Genomic DNA, 22,040 nt, shown 5'->3' with positions numbered 1-22,040 from the left:
CTGAACAAGTTTATACACACAGTACTTACAAGTTTTGTAAGTACCTGGCACACGTGTCTTTACATAATATAATTCTCTATTATCTGGTGACGGGAATAATGAAAACATTGGTGGAAAGCGTCTTAATTATAAAGGCAGAAGAAGTCTATCTTTGGCTTTGGTTTTCAAGAGGAGAGGGGAAAAGAAAAATCTGTACCATTTCCTAATGAGTAGGAACTTTCTGAAGGCTGAACTCCATGAGTGGTAAAAATAGACTTCGTACTAACAAATGGAACGTTTCTTATATTTGGTTTAGAGATTAGCCAGTGTAATCCAGGAGGAATTAAAGCACCCTCATTCTTAGTACATGTTCTTTTTTGTTGCATTTGCTTGTCCTATTTAGGTTGAGGGACAGTGGGTAAAAAGAGAAGGACAAATCATGAACTGCCCTCTTGACTACTATTAATCCTTGCTGTCTTCAAGTGTCAGCGAGGGTAAGGAAATCTTGGCTGTGCAGTGGCCACCCTCTGAAGCCAAAAAAAAAGAAAAGAAAAGAAAAAAAAAAGTCCCTTAAGCATGTTTCTTGCCGGTCTTTAGGTCCAGCTTCCAACTTCCATGGAACATTTGTCCTCTTCCTCAAAACATCCCTCCGGGTGTCAGCTACCTGGAGGAAAAGACACATCTTAAGGAAGGGGGACCATTGAAGCTTCTGGAATGTTTCTTCAGTCTGTTCCCTTTTACTCTGCTTGTTTTGTCTGAAAGAGGCCGTGTTCCATTTGTCAGGCATAGCCCAGTATGTGTGCCTGGGCAGCTTATTCGATACCAGGAAGGACAGTAGCATGACAGCAGCAATTCAAAACAGGGTTTACAATGAATAAATAAGAATAAGCCTCTGGGATTAGTCCTAATTGAAAAGTTCAGCACGACCAGGGAGGGTAGCTCCTGTCTTTGGGGATTAACAAATGGCTTGCTGTTGGGAATAGCATTCACTGATCCAGCCACATTTTTACTTGCCGATGGCCTTTCTACCCCTGTGCGGTCCATCTCTTCTCAGATTCAGTAAAATTCTTAGAAAGGAAGTCTGTTCTTGTTTTTCTTTGTCAGGAACTGTGACCCGCATATGAACCTTTCATTCATACTTTTTTAAACCCCAGAACGTGTTTGTCTCTAAAGAGTACTATGGTCTCAGGGAAGAAGATGAAGAGAGAATTTGCTTCCACAGGATTGAACTAAAAGCAAGAAAACAAGGATGCCCTCTGGTGAGAGGGGTGGAAAAGTGGGGAAGATCATTTTCTGATCATGGCACTGAGGATTTTTTTTTTTAAAGATATTTTAAAGATTTTTTTTTTTTTAAGAGAGAGTGCAAACAGGGGAGAGGGAGAAGCAGGCTCCCTACTGAGCAGGGAGCCTGATGTGGGATTTGATCCCAGGACCCTGGGATCATGACTTGAGCCAAAAGCAGATGCCTAACCGACTGAGCCACCTAGGCATTCCAGCATGGAGGATCTTAATACAGAGAAACCTGTTTGTACAGGGCCTTCTAGTGTTTATAAAGCTTAGTATGACATCAGGCCATTTGATCCTCATGAAGAGGTTGTGTCCCCTCTTCATAAATGAGAGAAGCCCAGAGAGGTTGACGGGTTTCTCCAAGGTCACAGAGCAAGAAGTATGATAGTCTGACTCAGGTTCGATTCCTCTTTTTTTTTTTTTTTTTTTTGCTATGGTCCTGCTGTGTACTCATTTCTTGAGCCCTAATAGAGGCTTCTGAGACTTCCAACTAGAAGGCCCACATATCAGTCCAAATAGATTTGTAGCCTTCACATGTTTTAAAGTTAACTTTATCCATTATCCATAAAGCCATGCGTTAGTTTTTCCTTCTTGCCAGGTGGATCAATCCTGCTAGGGAAAGATGGCAAGCCGGCAGAGAGAAGCATGTAGCCACAGAAAGGGATATCAGTGATCACTTTGGTTTGTGGCCTATGAGAAGTTCGATGCCAAAGTGAAGGCACCACAAAGTGAACGCTGCCTCAGATCTATAAAACCAGTGAGGAACGAATGATATCAACTCCTTTTTCTCTGCTATGGAAAGACTTCATGCAATAAAGAATGGGGGCCGGATGGCTTAGTGTCTTCCCTGATACTCTCCTTTGAGAAAATTGAACACAGTAACTACAATTCACATTGACATGTTGACTTGAACTTTGCTGAGGGCCTAGGCTGTGAACTTCTTCTCTTGGGGCTTTGAGGCACCTTTTTACCATGTGGCCCATCTCCGTATGGTGGGCGTGGCTCCATGCAAGTGGGCTGATGGCTTTCAGCAGTCGTGAAAAATCAACAGTGAGAGGGATCACGAGTTCCAGAGTAAACTTCTCCTCTGATTTTCTAATCCTTGCTGTTGCTTTAAAGTTTTAAGGATTAGAAGAAGGATCCTTGAGGGTAAATAACCTCAGAGAGAATCTATAAGTAGCAGGCTCGCAGTAGTTGGAGAGTGAATGGTTGGTGAGTTCCTGATATCATCTTTTCTTTGATCAGGATAATTACATTAGTTCCTTCTGGCCAAAATCATGTCCTTAGGCATAGTTCTCATTCTTTCTGTACCTGGTAACAGCCCCCGCTGAGTTCCTTGACTCCATTTACTTTAACTGTTCGATCTCCTGCATGATGCCAGGAGAACATTGTGGAGCCAACACTGACTGAACACATACGAAGTTGAGAAAAGCAAAGGTTATGAAATGGGCTTCCTTTCCTCCTCCATGCCTTCTTAGAAATAACGAACTTCGAGGACGCTTTGGGAACAGGATCAAGGAGAGCTGGTGGTTCTGTTGGTGACCTGTAACCAGCCTCACACAAGTATCTGGAGCTTACATGAGGTGGCTGGAGTCTGTTGGAGTTTACGGCCCCAGTGAAATGTCGCTCGAGGAGTGTGTGTGAGTGTGTGTGTGTGTGTGTGTGTGTGTGTACTTCTGTGTCCATTCTCTGGGCTAGCAAGGCCAGCTGGCTGTTCTTCGACTCATGCTGTCGTGTGTCAGAGAGATTTGGAAGATGACCATTCCAGTTTACGCTCATGATTCGTGTTTGAACAAAACAACTTCCTTTCAGTTGAACTATTCTTTTTTTTTTAAAGATTTTATTTATTTATTTGACAGAGAGAGATCACAAGTAGGCAGAGAGGTAGGCACAGAGAGAGAGAGGAAAGCAGGCTCCCTGCTGAGCAGAGAGCCCAATGCAGGACTCGATCCCAGGACCCTGAGATCATGACCTGAGCCGAAGGTGGCAGCTTAACCCACTGAGCCACCCAGGTGCCCCCAGTTGAACTATTCTTACTCTCTTCTGTCTTCCACTTACATTTCAAGTTCCCGTTCTCTTTTTCTGTACCAATAACATTTTGAAGTCTAATTCCTTCTACAATGCGGTGCGTAATTTTCAGGTATTTAGTTTAATGAATTTTCACACGTGTGTTTTCCTGTGTAACCAGTCCCCAGATCAGGACATGGAACATTTCCTGTGCCCCTCCCAGTCAGTTGTCCCAATGGTAACAAGTATTTTGGCTTCTACCACCCTAGATTGATTTAGGCTGTTCTTGAACTTTATGAAAATGGAGTCACAGATTATCTAACTCTTGTGTTTGATTTCTTTCTTGCAACGTTATCCTGTAACTCATTCATGTTGTTGAATAAAAATTCCGTAGTACTATTTACTGTTTATAGACATGTGCGTTTTTCCCAATTAGGGGCTATTACAAATAATAGTGCAAGGAGCATTCTTGGACATGTCTTTTAGGACACAGAAGAAGGAGTTTATCTTGGGTCTGTACCCAGGAGTGGAATTGCTGAACCAGAGAGCATACATACATTTTCTTCTGGTAGGTACTGCCAGACATTTTTCCTAAGCAGTTGAACTAGTGGATGCTAAGTTTCCATACTATGAAAGTCCAGTTTTCTTCTGCTGTATTTTTATTTTAGATCGGTGATGCTGGTTACGGTGGGATGTTGAGCTATTTGTCAGTCCATTCAGAGTGTACATACACACACGTTTGTATTTCACATTCATATGGGTGGACTCAGAGGTGGGTGTTTGCCTTGCCATATACTTGGGAGGTTTTTGTTTGTTTGTTTGTTTGTTTTTGTTTTTGATAGGCAGAGATTACAAGTAGGCAGAGAGGCAGGCAGAGAGAGAGGAAGGGAAGCAGGCTCCCTGCTGAGCAGAGAGCCCAACACGGGGCTCGATCCCAGGACCCTGGGATCATGACCCGAGCCAAAGGCAGAGGCTTTAACCCACTGAGCCACCCAGGCGCCCCTGCTTGGGACTTTAATGGTGAAAAACTGCCCCTGGGAATTAAAAGGAAACTATCTGTTAGCTTAAGAAAATGTAATATTAATCACAATAAAGCTTAACTATTGAGTAGAAGAAATCTGCTTTTATGACTCAGGAGTGAGCACGAATATCAGCTGTCTAAGTGCGGTATTTAATTCCTACCCAGAGTGAAACCAGAAGGATGAATTGACTCAGGGACAATCTCCTGAATCCTGCTTCTCCATTATTCATTTGCAACAGGCTGAATTGCGATTTATGGCTGCTGTTTTATCTCATTTATCCTTTATTCCTTTGAGAGGAAGCAGTAACTAAATACATTAAATACTGCTTAGAATCCTCAGCACTGAGCATTTTAATTCTATCAAGAGTGTATCCGCATGTGATTGAAAAGGAGTGGAAACTTAGGGCTTTGGTTTCCTCGTTGACATATCGGTTAGATCAGGTGATCGACATGTGTGGCCTGGAGGGCACTTTAATAATAATCTTGATAAAAGACAAGGAATCGTCAGAGTGAAAAGCATGTAGAACCAGTGTAGAAAAGCCTGTTAAGCTGGATTTTCCAATAACAGAGTTTTCTTCTGTCTGGATGAAGCTGTGTTAGTCCGTTCAGTTATCGATCACTCATGTGCACTATGGTACAGTTGCTTACTGAGTCCTGTGGCCTGGGTCGTGGTCTGGATGCTAGGCACACAGCAGGAAACAAAGCAAAGGCCCTGTTCCTGTGGAGCTGACCTTCTTGAGGATAAGAGGCAAGAAAACGATACATACATATGGGTCATTTGGCGCTCTAGAGGAAAATAAAGACGGTGTAAGGGGCATGGGAATGAGTGTAGGCTTGGTGTCGGGAACTACTGTTGCTTTTTATAAGGGAAGGTTGGGGAAAGCCTCTCAGTCGGTGACATTTTTGTAGAGACCTGACGGAATGGAGCATGTGGACGTCCACCGGAAGAAGAGTTAGCCAGGTGGAGGGGGGGCCTGCCTCATGGGCTGAAAGGCAGGAAGGGGCCTCTAAATCGGAGGGAAGGCAGAGAGGGGGACAGTATCTGGAGGTGGGGTCAGAGGGACAGCAGGGACCCAGATCAGATAGGGCTATACAGACTGTGGCAATAACATTGACTTTCTGAGTGGGAATCCGCTGAGAGGTTCTATTCAAGTCTTTCCTTCCAGGAACACCTTGCAGATTGCTTGGAAAACTGACCTACAGAGAGAGGGCAGAAACAAGGAAATGAGTGAAGATTGCTCATAGTTGTGTTCAGGCAAGGACCAAAGGGCGCAGATGTTTGATTTTGTGGACTTACCACTATCTCTGTGTTTTATTAGTAAAGATAATAGTTGTACTTCTCCAAACATGGATGAATAGTGTTGGCACATTTGAGCCACATTAGTAATAATTCAGTAATATGCAAATCAGCAATATGCTGTGACTGTTAAAATTTCTGAAATTAATGCTTTTTTCTGTTTCTCTAATAGTTCCTTCTGAAAGCTCTTCCTCTTCTCTCTCCTCTTTTTATTTAATTACCATTCTTTGAGCCACTCCTGTTTGAACTTGTCATTTGGGACGCCTCTTCTCTTCATCCTCCAGAAACACAGGGAGTCAGGTACTGTCGATAGCTTCCTGTCTCTCAAATCCGTCTCCTTTTTCTGCCATCCCCAGCGTGAGCTTAGACCTTGCTTTCGTCTCCCAGTTAGCCACCAGATTCTCCTTCTCGAATCCGTGGGAAAGGCAGCAAAAATAATGCAGGTTTTGAAGTGGGACCTTGATTCGGATCAGTTCAGCTCTTTGTTTTCTACATCGTAGTCGGGCCTTTTGCAAAATCGTTAAGGGAGAGGGAGAGAGTCTTAAGCACACAGGGCTCAGTCGCACAACTCAGATCATGACCTGGGCCAAAACCAAGAGTTGGATGCTTCACAACTGTGCCACCAAGGCGCCCCTCACCTTTTGCAATTTTTGAACCTCTGTTGTCCCTCTGCAGAATGAGCATAACAGTAATTTATGGGATTGCAGTGAGGACCAAGTGGGACGATGGAGTGTTTAAAGTACCTGGAAGGTCTTAGGTGTTGATTATGTCCCCTTCCGTTCTCCCACTTCACTCCATCCTTGAGCCGCCTGGCAGGTCCTAAATTGTAGTTCTCCTGGTGTCATTCGTCTTGTCAGAAACCTTCCACTGTTTCCTGTTGCCTCACATGTTAAGTATAGGCCCTTTTGCCTGGTGTTCAGAGCCCGGATTTTCGCACTCCAACTTCCATTTCCAAGTTTTTCCCCATTACTGTTCTTCTCCGAGTACATCATGTATCAGCAAATACGCTATTGTATTATCACGCCACCAGTTCTGTATGAAAATCTTGTCGCTCTGTTAAAATTCTGTGCATCGCATCCCGTCTCAAGTTCTGTTGCCTTCACAAAGGCAACAGACGTGGCTTCTCCCAGTTCCAAAACGTCATTGCACCTAGAAGAAGCAATACGGTGCCCACATTCTGGACCCAGAAAGCCCAGATTCTGCTCTTTACTCTTAATCTGGTGACATTGCTTCATTTCTGCATCTCAGTTTCCCCTGCGTAATGAGGACAATACCTCCCTGATAGGGTTGTTGTGAGGACTTAAGTAAGGTACTACATGTGAAGCACTTTGGATAGTGTCTGACATTTGGAAAGCTTAAATCAGTTTCTATATAATTACAGGCGTGAAGAATCAACATTACAGCATTAGGACCTGTATTTTGCAGGGAATTCAAATGAACAACTACTTTGAGGTACAGTGGAAAAAGAGGCATAGACTGGGAACCAAGAGACCTGGATTCTAATACAGGTCCCCACTACTAAACAAGGTGTGTGATAATATGTCACTTAGCCTCTCTGGACCTTACATTCTTCAGCTGCAAAAAGAGAAGGACCAACAAAAATCACGGCGCTTTCTTTCAGTTCAAACAGCCACCTGGATATCTCATAGCCACCTACAACTCACATTGCCCCACGGAACTCTTAATTTCCACTTTTTGAAACCCATTCCTCCCCTCTCTCTGTAAATGATACTACCATCTACGCAGTGTTAAGAAACCTAGGGGTTGCCTTTGAATGGTCTGTTCCTTTCAACATCGAAATGGATCCATCTGCATATCCTCTTGGTTCTACTTCCAGAACATCTGATTCCGTCTACTTCTCCCTGTCACTGCTGCTACAGCCCTCGCCCAGTCATCTACCTCTACTGTTGCCTTTCGTTCTGGATCCGCCCCTTTGCTTCCACTCTTGCCGGCTTTCAGCCTAATTCCCACCGAGCCAAAGCGATATTTAAAACCTAAACCAGATAATATCACTTTCCTGCTTTAAACTCCCTCGTGGCTTTTCATTGTACTTAGGATGAGATCCAGACTCTTCTGTGTCCTCACACCACTCTCCCCCTTATGCTTCAGCTGCCCTTTTGTCTTCTCGTGCCGACTCACCAACCTCATGTCTGCCTAGGGCTTTCTTAGCAGGTGCTCTTTTCTATGCTTAGAATAGTCATCCCCCAGATGTCAACATGACTTGCTTCTTGTGGTTGGATCTCAGCTCTGATGCCCCCTCCCTTGTATCAGTAGTGCTCTATCACACCCTCCTATTTTTTCCTAAGGTTTGCCACGATGTGAAAATAGCTTATTTATCTCTCTCTTTCCCTTCAGTAGAAACTAAATGCTCTCATATTAGGGCCTCTTTTGTAGCAGTGCTTAGTACATCGGGGAAAAAACAACAGCGAACCAACGTTGACTGAATACATGAATAAACAGAAAGCCATTTTAATGAGATATCAAAGTTTATATTAATTGCATGAGCTAAATATTGTCTTTATTTTTAAAGCGTGAAGCCCTATTGCTTTTCCCTTCGTTTAACCCTTTATACTGAGTGAAGATTATTGAGCACATATGCTCGTCCTAGAAGTATGAATCTAAATAAAATAATAGTAATACCATGACAGGTTGGTTTTTCCCCGATCTAAATCGTTCTCAAATTTACCGTTCTCTCCTCTCCCACACTAACCCCTCAGTGCAAATTACCATCTCCTCTGGCCTAGGAGACTGCCTCCCCTCTGGACTTTTCCCTGTGGGTTCTAATCTCCCAACCATCCTTTCTCCAGACGGCGGCCAGCAGGCTTTGCGGTCGCTGTTAGACTCATGCTTGAAAACCTTCCGAGTTTTCATTGTTCTCAGGATAAAGGCCAGGACTGCCCGGGACCTCACGTCAGGGCAGCCCTCACTCCCCACTGCAGGCCACACTCCCTCCCTCACCTCCTGGTTCCCGCCTGCCACCACAGCGGTGGCCCCAGCTTCCCGCTTCCTGGACGGTTGACTATCCTGCACCCATTTTGTCTCCTCCTGATCTCAGCAGATGGTCCCTTCCTCAGGGAAGCCCTCCCTGGTTAGGCCAAGCTCTACTCCCCTTCATATAGCCCCATATCACCGTCGGCCTTTCAGGGTCTCCTTTTACAAATGCATACTCCGGGACATGGTAACCTTATTAACATGCGTAGCCGAGAGCTTGCAGCTCGATAACTAATTGCGGAAGAAATGGATTGAGTAGCTGCCCAACCACTCCTTGCCCCTCCCCCTAGGGCTGCGGGCGGCTATTACGCATTAAGCAAGCGCCACGGAGAGGGAAATCTCAGGGCGCCTGCGCGAAAGGGCACGCATGCGCAAAAGGACGAGCCCGCTGACAGATTCGCGGCGGCGGCGGCGGCGGTGGCCCTGGCCCTGGACTGCGGGGAATGGGAGTCCTAGGTCTCTGAGCGCCGCCCCCGCCTCCCTGCCCCAGACATGGCTCAGGAGAAGATGGAGCTAGACCTGGAGTTGCCTCCGGGTACTGGCGGGAGCCCGGCGGAGGGCGGCGGCAGCGGTGCCGGCGGGGGCCTCAGGAGGTCTAACAGCGCCCCCCTGATCCACGGCCTCAGTGACACTTCGCCGGTGTTCCAGGCCGAGGCGCCGAGCGCCAGGCGGAACAGCACGACGTTCCAGAACCGCCACGGCCTGCTACTGCCGGCCTCCCCCGTCCGCATGCACAGCAGCCGCTTGCACCAGATCAAACAGGAGGAGGGCATGGACTTGATCAACCGAGAGACCGTCCACGAGCGCGAGGTGCAGAACGCAATGCAGATAAGCCACTCCTGGGAGGAAAGTTTCAGCCTGAGTGACAACGACGTGGAGAAGTCCGCCTCCCCGAAGCGCATCGATTTCATTCCGGTGTCACCAGCACCGTCGCCCACCCGGGGGATTGGGAAGCAGTGTTTTTCACCCTCCTTGCAAAGTTTTGTGAGTAGCAATGGATTGCCTCCGAGCCCCATTCCCAGCCCAACGACTCGATTTACTACCCGGAGAAGCCAGAGTCCCATCAATTGCATTAGACCAAGTGTTCTTGGACCATTGAAAAGAAAATGTGAAATGGAAACTGAGTATCAGCCAAAGAGATTTTTCCAGGGCATCACCAACATGCTTTCTTCTGACGTTGCGCAGCTGTCAGATCCTGGTGTGTGTGTATCGTCGGATACCCTCGACGGAAACAGCAGCAGTGCGGGATCTTCGTGTAACTCACCAGCGAAAGTCAGCACTACCACCGACTCTCCTGTGTCGCCTGCCCAAGCGGCCTCTCCATTTATTCCAGTAGATGAACTTTCATCTAAGTGATTCACCCACCCATCCTGAGACTCGGTTTTTTTGTTCGTTTGTTTTCTGTTTTGTTTTTGTTTTGCAACGGAGAGGAAAAAAATCAAGTCGGAGCAAGCACTGAACTTTGTCAATTAATTTGAGGCTATTTCCTATTTGACCCTCTTCCTTTTTTTGGAATTTCCTGAAATATTGTTACTCTATAGAACTTTTATGTCAGGTTTCTGCAGATGCCCTTGAATTCAGTGTAGTAATATTTTCAGACGTTTTCCAATAAGTGTGTTGAAGCATACGTCTTTATGCTGCTAATATGTTTAAATACATATGTTATCCCTTGATTTTTTAAAATAATTGAGAGCTCTATTTATTTATGGGATTATTAAGTTCTGATGCAAATATAAATGTTGAATTAATAGCATAGTAAACTGATGTTTTAAAATTCCATATTTCATGCCCACACTAATTTTTAATGTTATTTTTCAGTGATTGATCATTTCTATTTGACGAAAAACTTAGCTATTTACAGCAATTTTTAAAAAATATGTTAGCTATAACATATCGATCTAATGGTTGTCTATTTTATCCAGGAATCCTTGGGTATTTAATTTTCTGGGTACACAAGTGGCTGGGAGGGGGAATGATAAAAGAAAAAAATATGAAAGTTTGCAACAAATCTTTTTAAATTAACTATATAAAGTAAACACACACCATTTTCTAATGAAATTTTAATATTAATTCTAATAAGTTGTGCAAATAGAACTACAGGAGAGTTTAAGAAAAAACAATTTTAAGCCAGAAAGTGCATTCTCTTGGGTATAATCCTGAAGGAAAATGGGACAGTGCCTTGCAGTCTTAGCCCATTCTACATAGGCTGAGACCAGGTTCTTTGTACCACTGCAAACTTAAAAGTTTCTCAGATGTAGAAAATGTGGGAAGCCCTGTTGAACTTCATCAGAGCACCCAGGCAGATAGGTCTCTCAATCATTGATATGCTTTAAAATATCCAGTTGTGCCTCAGTGAAAAATCCTTGCCAACAAGGAGCCAAAGCAGCTTTTGGCTGCTTTTCTGCTCTGCCCATCTGTCACCTTCCTGGTTTCCCTGGCTCAGGAAGGAAGCAGCTGTTTCCTTGCCAACAGGTCCTTCCTCTCCACCTCCCATCAAACTAGGGCACCATCGGTTAGACAGAGGTACAGTGTGACTTGGATTTCTGACAGTGTGCAACAACAGAACTGTGGAATAGTTGCAGGAACCTGTGTAGTTAAAGCCAGAGCTGGAGCTGACTGCCTTGGGGATGCTACTTGATTAAGGGTCAGTGACAAGGAAGAGAAAATCAGTGGAGAGTCACATAGGTAAATCATTATTTAACTTAGATTTTATTAAAGGTAGAATTGTAAAATGTTCTTTTCTTTGCCTTTTACAACTAAGACAAAATACAGAAATATTTAATATCAAATGTTTTTATATTATGCTTCCTATATCTTCCTTTACTAGATAGATAGAATGGCAGACAAAAAGGGAAGGGGAAGAAATAAAAGAGAGACCAAGATAAAAATCTCCAGCTTTCTAAGTTACTGCTTTTGGAGATTTTAAGAATTATGTGGAATTTTTACAACTATGAGAATAAATGGAACTGGTCAACTTTTGAAAGTTGCCTTAAGAATTCAATGAAATTATGTCGAGGGTAAGATTGTGTCCATAGGCTGAAAATTCTCTGTTCTGGGTAGTAGTTCATGTACTCCAGTCCTGACCTCGTTCCTCCAGTTCAAACCTGTATAGCCAGCTTCCTGGTGGATACCTTGACCTGCTTCCAGAGGCACTTTAACCTCAGCATCTCCAAAACAAAATTCAGTATCATTGAACCTGTTCTTGAGTTACCTAAATTGATGTCCTCACTAGCTGATTTTCTAAACTAGAAACCATGGGAAGTGTCTTTGACTTTTCCCTTTACCCTATCACATCCAGTGTAATCGCTAAGTCCTGTCTCCTGAAGTGAATCTGAGACCTCTCCCCTTCTCTGTTTCTTTGCCTCTGATTAAACTTGGGTTCCAGCCTAAGTGATCTCACCCATTTTCCCACCTCCCTTCTGGCCCAGTCTTCACTCTGCCTCTAAAGTGATCTTCCTGAAATAGAAACTTGATTGGTTTTTCACCCTCCTGCTTGAAAACTTTATGTGCTTCCCCATTTCCCACAGCGTAGGGAATGCTTTCCGTAACCTGGCATATAATAAGGTCCTTCATTCACTGTAAAACAGCTTCACAATTCTGCTCATCCTCTCAGAGCACACATCCTTCCTTCTTACTCTGCGAACGCTAGACTCCTTGATCTTCTTTAAATGCACCGTGTACTTTCATGTGTTTGTGCCTTTGGATGGATTGTTCTCCCCCCGAAAATGCCATTCCTGTCCTTTTCAGCCAGGCAAATGCTTTGTTTCTTTTTTATTGCATGTTAATTAAACTATGAAAGAATGTACACCTGCTGATTTTAAAAGTATTTAAACAATGCAGATATCTATATAGTAAAAACTAAAAGTCTGCCTTTTACTATGGAAAATTCATCTGCCCTTCACATTGGTAATTTCTGTTAATTCAGTATACATTGTACAAGTTATTTTGCTCCTCATTTCCGTGTATATATGTATATAAATTTGGGAAACCAACATGTCCTTGACATCTCTCTTCCTTTTCTTTCCCCATATCTTCCCTAAGTCTTAGTGATTTTCTCTTCCGGAATCTATCCCCCGTTTTCATCTCTGCGGCCACGCTGCCCCCAGGCTACCATTCATTTCCCTCAGAGACTTCCAAAGTAGCCTATTTCCCACTCATCCCTTTCACCCGTCCCTCTCACACGCTCTGGTCAGGTGTCCATTCATTCTCCATACAGCAACTAAAGTAATCCTTTTAAAATTACATGTCTGATCGATCCTTCCATCGTCCAGCTTAAGGCTTCTCCTTTGCTTCCTGTTATGTTTATGGTATACCAGAATGTACTAATTCTGGCCCAGGGGATCCGGGGGGATCTGACCCTTGCCCCTCCCTCCCCCCGTTTTCTCCCCTTGCTTTCTTATTGAATACATCATCTTCTTTCCCATTTTAGGTCCTGTGGCCAGATCCTTTTCTCTGAAGGTATAGGGAAACCTTTATTTCTATTAGCTTATTTTTCTGTATGGGTGGTAAATTTTAAATCAGATGAGGCTCTCAGAGTTTATATAGACCATTTACGTTGTATTATTGTTTGTAACTTTAGTCATTACTTTTAAGGGCTTAACTCATGTGACCTGTCCTTCAAAAAACAGTTATAAGGTCTTAGTACTGCTAAGCTAATGAACCTGGTGCTGCACATCCCCAAGCACATCAACATTTAGCTAAAGTATAGCCTGTCATGTATAACAATTCGCTGTGGTCTATTTTCCTTTATTGTGTTCGCTTAAAACACGATGAAAATGGAAAAAAAAAAGATGGTCACCAAATCTATGGGTGCTGGATGTCAGAACCTTTGAGCATACTCAAAAGATTGATTGTAACCAAGAATAATCTGTATCGAGATGCCTTCCAGTGTGGGTTTATCATGTTAGGTCAGCTGGTTGCACACCCACACCAAGAGACAGACCACTCTTAGATATTTGGCAGTAAGACGGAGAAAGTGTCAAGGTTTATGAGGGAATCAAGACTAAGAAAAAAAATTTTTTTCTTAAGACTGTGTATATAGAGCATTGAGAAAAAGTCTGAAGATCCAAGAGAGAGGTGGGAGATGGGAATAACTTCCAAAACAACAAACCAAAGAAGGTGTTGTAACCTGCATTTCCGGGGTAGCATCTGCAAATAGAAGAAAGGGTCAGCCTGAGAAAGGAGGTTTGGAGGCATTTTTTTTCCCCCCTCTGAAAGCAGAAAGGAGAGGGGAAGAGGCTGGAACAAAGATATCAGTACATGCTGAATTGATTTGCTTTTGCAGGAGCTTGTGGGTGTGGGGGAAAGTATATGAAAAGAGGAAAGGATTTGTATCTGATTGGTTCTGTTTTCTAATTACCCAGTAGTCTAGAGTGTTTGAGGGTGGGTGGGAGTAGATTGAGAAGCTTGAGCAAAAGAAAGATTTAATGTTGCCTTGTGAAAATCTGTAAGGCAGTGACTCGGGGTTGAGAGGAAGGTTGACCAGGCCCCGTTGGATGCCAGGGTGCGGCTGGATGGCAGATGCAAAAGAAGTGGTTGGACTGACCTAGGCTTAAGAGTTGGTTAAGGAGACCTAGGTTGAGTCCAGTGTGTGAAGCAAGTAAAGATTCTGCTGAAAGTGTAGCTGAGTTACTGGCCAAGGCCTTGAGGGTGTTAAGAGAAGTCAGCAGCGGGTGATGGACGAGACCCCTTTTCTCAAGGCCTTACGATCAGCCGTGACAAAGTATACAGAGAATTGGATCCCATGCAGAACTCCTGCTTCAGTTTTGCCCATCTTTTTCATGGCTTGTTTCGTTTCGTTAGAGAATCCATCTTAAATCAGCAAGCCGTGAGTCCCACTTACGTGATAGAAAAAATTAGATTGCTCACTGTAGCCCCAAGACAATTCTTTATGCCTTCCTTAACTTGCCATCCAAGTAAAAATTTTTCTTAAAAGTTGCAATGACCTTTCTGTAAAAAGAAATTGCATATAAGGTACTTGCTATGTGTCAGGCACTCTTCTGGGTACTAAACAAATTTATTTCATTTACTTTTTATCACTACCATCTGAGATAAATGCCACTTTTCTCATTTTGCAAATGAGACAGACACAGAGAGAGGCCAAAGAAACAACTTGCTCAGGTTTCTGAAGTCAGGGGTAGGCAGCGGATCGTGGTGGTTAGGAACATGGGCTTCTGAGCCGTGCGGTGGAGAGGAGGACGTGGGTCAGTATATGTAAAGTCCAGCATTGCTGGGCAGTTCCTGTCGAAGGGTCAGCTGTCCTCAACACCGTGGCTGTTGTCCTGATTGTCATCTAGCAGGGACTGGTTAAGGAACCTTCTGATCACCCTTGTCCTGCGTTCACACTCAGTGACAGTACACTGTCCACCCTTCAGGGCAGCCTGTCCTTTTATGAGGTCAGTGTTTTCCATGTTGAAGAGTCTTTCTTGCAGACAACGCGTTCCTTTGTAACTTTCACAACTGAGGTCAAGGCTGTCTCTCTGGAAGATGCAGAACAAATCTTATCTCTCTCTCTCTCTTAGGTGATAGCTCTTCCTTCACAGGTTGGATCCTCCGTAATTACCTTCTCTTGTTTCTGGATTTGAGAAATCTGGGGCAGTTTCTCAGTGTGTTCCCCCTGTGAAATTGGGCTGCCATCCTTTACAGCCAAGATTTTCCCAAGATTGTGAACCCCTCAAGACGGTTTGCCTGCCCCAGTGGGAAAGCCAAAAATGGCCTGATAACATGAGCCATCACCAGTGACAATAATTAGCACTAATATTTACTAAACACTAAATTGAGCACCTAGACACGATTTCCAGTGCTTTGTATGAATGAGTTTGTGTCATTCTCCTAACAGTCCTGTGGAGTAGGTGCTGTGATTATTTCCATTTAACATGAGAAGACCAAGTGCGTTTTCTCGTCTCCATTACTTTTTGTTTCCTTTTGGATTTAGGTCTTTTTGTGTTTTTTTTTTCTGTCTTTTTCTCATTTGAGATAAAGTCTCTTTTCCAGCTTGTTCTTGCTGCCACTTCCATGTTGAATCAAATGATATATTTATTTAGAACGGTGGTTTAAGACATGATTTTCATATTAGAGGAATTTCTCGGAAGGATTTTCTTTAGTAATAGGTAAAATTAAATTAGTATAGGAAGAAATTATGGTTTACATATTTTCAAACTGATTTGCTATTTGAAATAAGAAATTTCAGACAAATTTTAGACTCTTTTCCTTTAAAAAAAAAAACCCCACATATATATGCCTTTTTATATTTGAGTTGTACAGTGTCCTTGCTTGTCTTGAAGTTGTCCATTCCTAGGGAAACAAAGGCAAGACCATTTTGACCCTTCCCCCAACACACAAAAAAAGCCCTGAAAGTTTAAAATGGATCATTTTTCTTTTCCTTTTTTTAAAAATTGAAGTGTAATTAACGTACAGCGTTGTAGCAGTTTCAGGAGTACAATATAATGATTCACCAATTCTGTGCATTACTCAGTGCTCATCAAATAAGTGTCCTCTAATCCCCATCACCCTGTTCACCCCTACCCCCTCCGTATTTAAGAGCCTGTTATTTTTGTTTCTTTGTGTGTTTTGTTCCTTAAATTCCACGTAAGAGTGGAACCCTGTGGTATTTTTCTCTGACTTGTTTCACTTAGTGCTACAACCCTAGGTTCATCCATGTCGTTGCAGATGCCTGATCTCATTCCTTTCTGCAGCTGTACGTACCACAACTTTCTTATCCGTTCTTCTACTGATGGACACTTGGATTGTTTCCATTTATCTTGGTTTCTGTAAACAGTGCTGGAATAAACACAGGGGTACATATATCCTTTCGAATTAGTGTTTTTGTTTTCTTTGGGTCGATACCCAGTGGTGGAATTACTGGATTATAATTCGAATTTTATTTTTTTTTAAAGATTTTATTTATTTATTTGATAGACAGAGATCACAAGTAGGGAGAGAGGCAGGCAGAGAGAGGAGGAAGCAGGCTCCCTGCTGAGCAGAGAGCCCGATGTGGGGCTTGATCCCAGGACACTGGGATCATGACCTGAGCCGAAGGCAGAGGCTTTAACCCACTGAGCCACCCAGGCGCCCCAGGATTATAATTCTAATTTTATATTTGAGGAACTTCCGTCCTGTTTTCCACAGTGACTGCACCAGTTTGCATTCCCACCAGCTGTGCACGAGAGTTCCTCTTTCTCCACCTCCTGCCAACACTATTATCTTGTCTTTTTGATTCTTGCCGTTCTGACAGGTGTAAAGTGACACCTCATCATGGTTCTGTTTTCCAGTTTCCCGATGATGAGTGACGCTGAACATCTTTTCATTTGTCGGTTGGCCATTTGTCTGCTTTGGAGAAATGTCTGTTCAGGTCCTCTGCCCATTTTTATTCTTTTATTTTTTTAAAAGATTTTATTTATTTATTTGACAGAGATCACAAGAAGGCAGAGAGGCAGGCAGAGAGAGGGGAAATATTCTCCCTGCTGAGCAGAGAGCCCCAGGTGGGGCTCGGTCCCAGAACCCTGGTTTCATGACCTGAGCCGAAGGCAGAGACTTTAACTCACCCAGGTGCCCCGTGTTCAGGTCCTCTGCCTATTTTAAAATCAGATTATATGTTATTTGGGTGTTGAGTTGTTTATATTTTATTTTATATATTATATATATTAATAAATATATGTTAAATATAATTATATAATATAATACAATTTAATATAATTAAATATAATTATATGTAATTAAGTTATAATATATTTATATATAATATATATAAATGAATTATTATTTTATATATTTTTGATATTACCCCCTTACCAGCTATATCATTTGCAAACCGAAAAAGACACCATAGGCAGTAAGCTCTTCAACATCAACCATAGAAACATTTTTCTCTAAAATTTGTCTTCTTAGTCAAGGGAAACAAAAGCAGAAATAAACTCTCAGGACTATACCAAATAAAAAGCTCTTGCACCCCCAAAGGAAACCGTCAACAAAATGACAACCTACCGAATGGGGAAAAATGTATCTTTTTTAAGAGGCAAAAGAACAGCAGGATTTAAACAAGGATCCAAAGCGTTTTATTGCCTATTAACAACCTTGCCTTCCTTTTCTACAAGAACTCTCCCCAGAGGGCAGAGATTTAAATGCAGAACAATTGAGCAATCTCTGAGAAACTTTATTATTTTTTTACCTTTACCTCTTAGAAAAATCACTTCACTGTTGAATGAAAGGACCCAAAAAGGAAAACTTCCCTTTGAGTACATTTTCAAATTTGTGCTTAGACTTCAGGTTTCACAGTGTCATGTTCCTCCATTAGACATTTTGAAACAAAGCATCAAAAGGCACAATATGTTCCAAAGGGTTAGTTATCATTTTAGAAGTTCAACAGATACTGAAAAATCACTTCAAAAGGTACTTGTTTCTCTATAGCTTGTGGAAATAATTTTATAACATGGAGAGTTTAAACAGATAACATCAAGTACTCAGGTTTTATGCATGTATGACACACACGTGCCTGTGTTCATGCACACAGACACACACATGCCCGACATACTTTATGAGCCTTGATCCGTGTGCTTGGAGCCGTATTTAGCTTTCTTCCCTTCAGCTTTCCTCTCGTTTTCCCCCTCCTAATTCCAAGTGCTACCCTAAAGGAGAAATGGGTATAGTTCGAGGATCTCGCTGTGCCTGAAATCTGTTTCTCTTTTTTGAACATCTGGAGTATTTAGGGAGACGTGAAATTCACTCATTGACAGACTCTTGGCCAGTAGGGCTGAAACTGCAAAACAGAGAACCTATTGCTCTTACTGTCCTAGGAAAGCTTCGTTTTGTATCGACGCCAGGGGTGGTTCTGGTTCTTTTCCAGTCACCTACAAAGGGTCTTCCAAGCCAAACTCACATCTAGGGCTTGGCTAGCAAGGCATGTTGTGAAAGAGGACAATTGAGAAAGATCTTTTGTGCCCTTGAAAAGCAGAGTGGTTGGTTGAGGTAACCATGCCTGTGATTCAGGGAATCCCTCCCCCTTGCTTGAAGGAGAAAGATCAGTTTTACTGTTGGAAGCCGGGGGATTACTGGAGCTCTAGAGTGCCAAGTAGCCATTGAGTGTTGGGATCTTCTGAAAAGAAAACTCCGAGATGTTCCGAAGGGCATGACAGGGGGCAGGTGATGGGTGGACTAGGTATTTCTTTTGGCATGGGAGCCCTCTTTCGGGCCCTCGTGAGTTCCTTGTGGACTCAAGAGTGACATTGATGTTGGTTGTCTTTGTGGACCTTTTTTATTCTCTGTGTTCCACTTCTTTTGGGATTTGGAGTTGAATCGGATATGCTTACGGCATCTTTCTTTCAGTGTTCTCTTCTTAAGAGTCTTCTGGGGGCACCTGGGGGGCTCAGTGGTTTAAGCCGCTGCCTTCGGCTCAGGTCATGATCTCAGGGTCCTGGGATCGAGTCCCACGTCGGGCTCTCTGCTCTGAAGGGAGCCTGCTTCCCTCTCACTCTCTCTGCATACTTGTGATCTCTCTCTGTCAAATATATAAATAAAATCTTTAAAAAAAAAAAAGAGTCTTCTGAAAACACAGTAAAAGATAATAATGATGATGATCCTTGTCACATTACCTTCGGTCAAAAATTACAGTTCTTGGAGCTCTTTATCATACCAGTTTATACTAGGTTTCCAACTCTGAATTAAAATTCCGTACCTGTCTGTAGAGTTTTTCTCAGGGCCCCATCTTACCACGCTGCGTCCTACCAGAAATTTCTAAAGTACAAACCCGAAATGGGACATGAATAACTACCCTTCCACTTCAGGATTAAATCAGATGATACAGCATGAGTGAGAGAGGACCTCCCCACCTTCACACGTCCCCTGCGCCCCAAGACCCTAGCTACACCGAACCGTCTGGGCTTCCCCCGGATTGCCTGCTCCCACCCGCTGTCTGTGTTGCGGTCAGCCGTGTCCTCTGCTGAAAATGGCTCTTCCCTCCTCTTCCTCCAGTCTCTACCCACCTTCTTTCATTAACTCCTTCAAAACTTAGTCCAAGAGCTAACTTACCTGTTCTGGAAAGCCTGTCCTGATGGCCCCTGCCTCTCCAGCCCTGGTCCGTTGCTGGCTTTCTTCTGTCAAGTCCGTTAACAGGCCACCTTGTGTTGGTATGGTTTCTTGTCTCTGCGCCGTGCGCATAAGCGAAGCCTCGGCCTTTCACTTCCGTCCCTGCTACCTGTGCGGAGCACATTATAATTGCTGGAGCTTACCCTGAATGGATGATTCATAGATGGATAAATGGATGAACAACTGGCCCAGGATATTTTTTTTCAAGGATTTTTTAAAAAAATTTTTAAAAGATTTTATTTATTTATTTGACAGAGGGATCATAAGTAGGCAGAGAGGCAGGCGGGGGAGGGGGGGAAGCAGGCTCCCCACTGAGCAGAGAGCCCTATGCGGGGCTCGATCCCAGGACCCTGGGATCATGACCTGATCCGAAAGCAGAGGCTTTAACCCACTGAGCCACTGAGGCACCCCTGGCCCAGGTTATTTTTAAGAGGAAGGAATCCAGTACCATGGCTGAGCTCCTTATAGTTTCTAGTCTGAGAGACTAGAAATTCACTCTTTGAGCAGTTTTGACTTGAGCATCTACTATGTGCTTCATACCGGCTTGTCTCTTAGGGTACAGCAGTGGATAAAACAAAGACTCACGCCCTTGTAGAGCACATGTTCTGCTTACATTCTAACAGGGTACAGGTGACCATAAGACATAGGAAATAATGACACAACACGAAGAGTGAGAAGGAGGAAAGAGCTCAGGGTGGCTGGAGCAGAATTACCGAAGGGAAAGGTAGTCGGAGTTGCTCAGAGAAGTGAGCAGGAGGAGGAGGGGTTGCTCACGTGACATGGAAGGACGTTGGTTTTGATTATGAGAGATGGAGGGCCATTGCAGGACTTCGAGGACAAAAGTGGCCTGATTGTCCTAAGTTTTAGAAGGCACATTCTTGGGGCACCTGGGTGGCTCAGTCGGGTGAGCATCTGCCTTCAGCTTAGGTCATGATCCGAGGGTCCTGGGTTTGAGTCCCGCATTGGCCTCCCTGCTCAGCGGGGAGCAAATAAATGAACAACGTCATGGGTGGATGGGTGGATGGATGGGTGGATGGATGGATGGATGGGTGGATGGATGGGTGGATGGGTTGGTGGATGGGTGGATGGATGGGTGGATGGGTGGATGGGTGGATGGGTGGATGGGTGGGTGGATGGGTGGGTGGATGGGTGGGTGGGTGGATGGGTGGATGGGTGGGTGGATGGGTGGATGGGTGGGTGGATGGATGGATGGGTGGGTGGGTGGGTGGGTGGATGGATGGGTGGATGGGTGGGTGGATGGGTGGATGGGTGGGTGGGTGGGTGGATGGGTGGGTGGGTGGATGGATGGGTGGATGGGTGGATGGGTGGGTGGATGGGTGGGTGGGTGGATGGGTGGATGGGTGGATGGGTGGATGGATGGATGGGTGGATGGATGGATGGGTGGGTGGATGGAAGGTTGGATGGGTGGATGGATGGGTGGATGGGTGGATGGATGGGTGGATGGATGGGTGGATGGAAGAACACTCTTGCAGTGTCAACCGTAGACTTTGAAGGGCAGGTCTAGAAGCAAGGGGACCCGTCAGGAGGCTTTCCATCAATCCAGGTAAGAGATGGTGCTGGCTTGGTTGCAGCTGGTGGCAGTGGGGGTGGGGAGATGTGGTTAAATTCTCTATTTTGAAGGTAGAGCCAACGTTTGAAGATGCCCTGAAAGAAAAGAATAATTCCAAGGTTTGGGGGCCCAAGCACCTGGCCCAGTGGAGCCGTCACCATCTGAGATGTGGGAATCTAGGGGTGCAGATTTTTTTTGGCCGAGGTTGTAGAGGTGGTGGGCAGCCGTGCCTCCATTTTGGATGTTAGGTAAATGATCCTAATTAGATATTCAAGTGCAGATGTCAGGGCAGCAGTTAGATTTGGGAGTCTGGAGTTCGGGAGAGGGGCTGGGCTGGAAATACACACTTAGGGAGTCATCTGTCAATGACTGTGGATGGTATGTAAAATCAAGAGAACACTCAAAATCACTAGGGGTCACGGGAATGTGCACCAAGAACAGGAGAGAGTAAGAGCTGAATCTTGGGGCACTCTGTCACATTAAGAGGTCAGGGAGAGGACACCGAGAAGGAGCAAGCAGGGAGGTAGGAAACAGAAAGTGTGTCCCAGACTCCAGAGATGGAGTGATCGGGTGTGTCCATTGTGGCGGATCTGACAGGTAAGAAGGGGACTGATCACTGAGCGCCAGTGTAGTAACGTGTAAGTGACAGGCCACCTTGGTGAGAGTCCTTGCTCTGGAGGGATAGCCTGGAAACCCAGCTAGGGTAGCAGGAGTGGAATTGGAGTCCGCCACATGGCTGAAGAAAGACCGTGGGTTCTTTCAGATCCTTGAGGATAAAGCAGAGCCAAGGTCATCCTCCCTCCCTTTCT

At 44.3% G+C, this 22,040-nt stretch overlaps 2 protein-coding genes across 5 annotated transcripts in view; both read left to right on the top strand.

Moving 5' to 3' along the window:
* PIP5K1B (phosphatidylinositol-4-phosphate 5-kinase type 1 beta) overlaps positions 1-22,040 on the top strand; it is a 290,374-nt gene that overhangs the window by 67,048 nt on the left and 201,286 nt on the right. The gene's annotated exons all lie outside the window — the stretch shown is intronic.
* PABIR1 (PP2A Aalpha (PPP2R1A) and B55A (PPP2R2A) interacting phosphatase regulator 1) lies at positions 8,888-16,439 on the top strand. The gene has a single exon (XM_046022090.1). It carries the CDS (start codon positions 9,075-9,077, stop codon positions 9,936-9,938), a length of 864 nt encoding a protein of 287 aa, XP_045878046.1. The 5' UTR covers positions 8,888-9,074; the 3' UTR covers positions 9,939-16,439.

The sequence above is a fragment of the Meles meles genome, chromosome 11, assembly GCF_922984935.1.
Source record: "Meles meles chromosome 11, mMelMel3.1 paternal haplotype, whole genome shotgun sequence".
Lineage (NCBI taxonomy): Eukaryota > Metazoa > Chordata > Mammalia > Carnivora > Mustelidae > Meles > Meles meles.
The sequence above is the reverse complement of the archived record's forward strand: the minus strand, read 5'-3'. Positions and strand labels throughout refer to the sequence as shown.

What these genes read in the sequence shown, in the direction of transcription:
- PABIR1 (XM_046022090.1), top strand. Translation starts at nt 9,075, where the DNA reads ATGGCTCAGGAGAAGATGGAGCTAGACCTGGAGTTGCCTCCGGGTACT.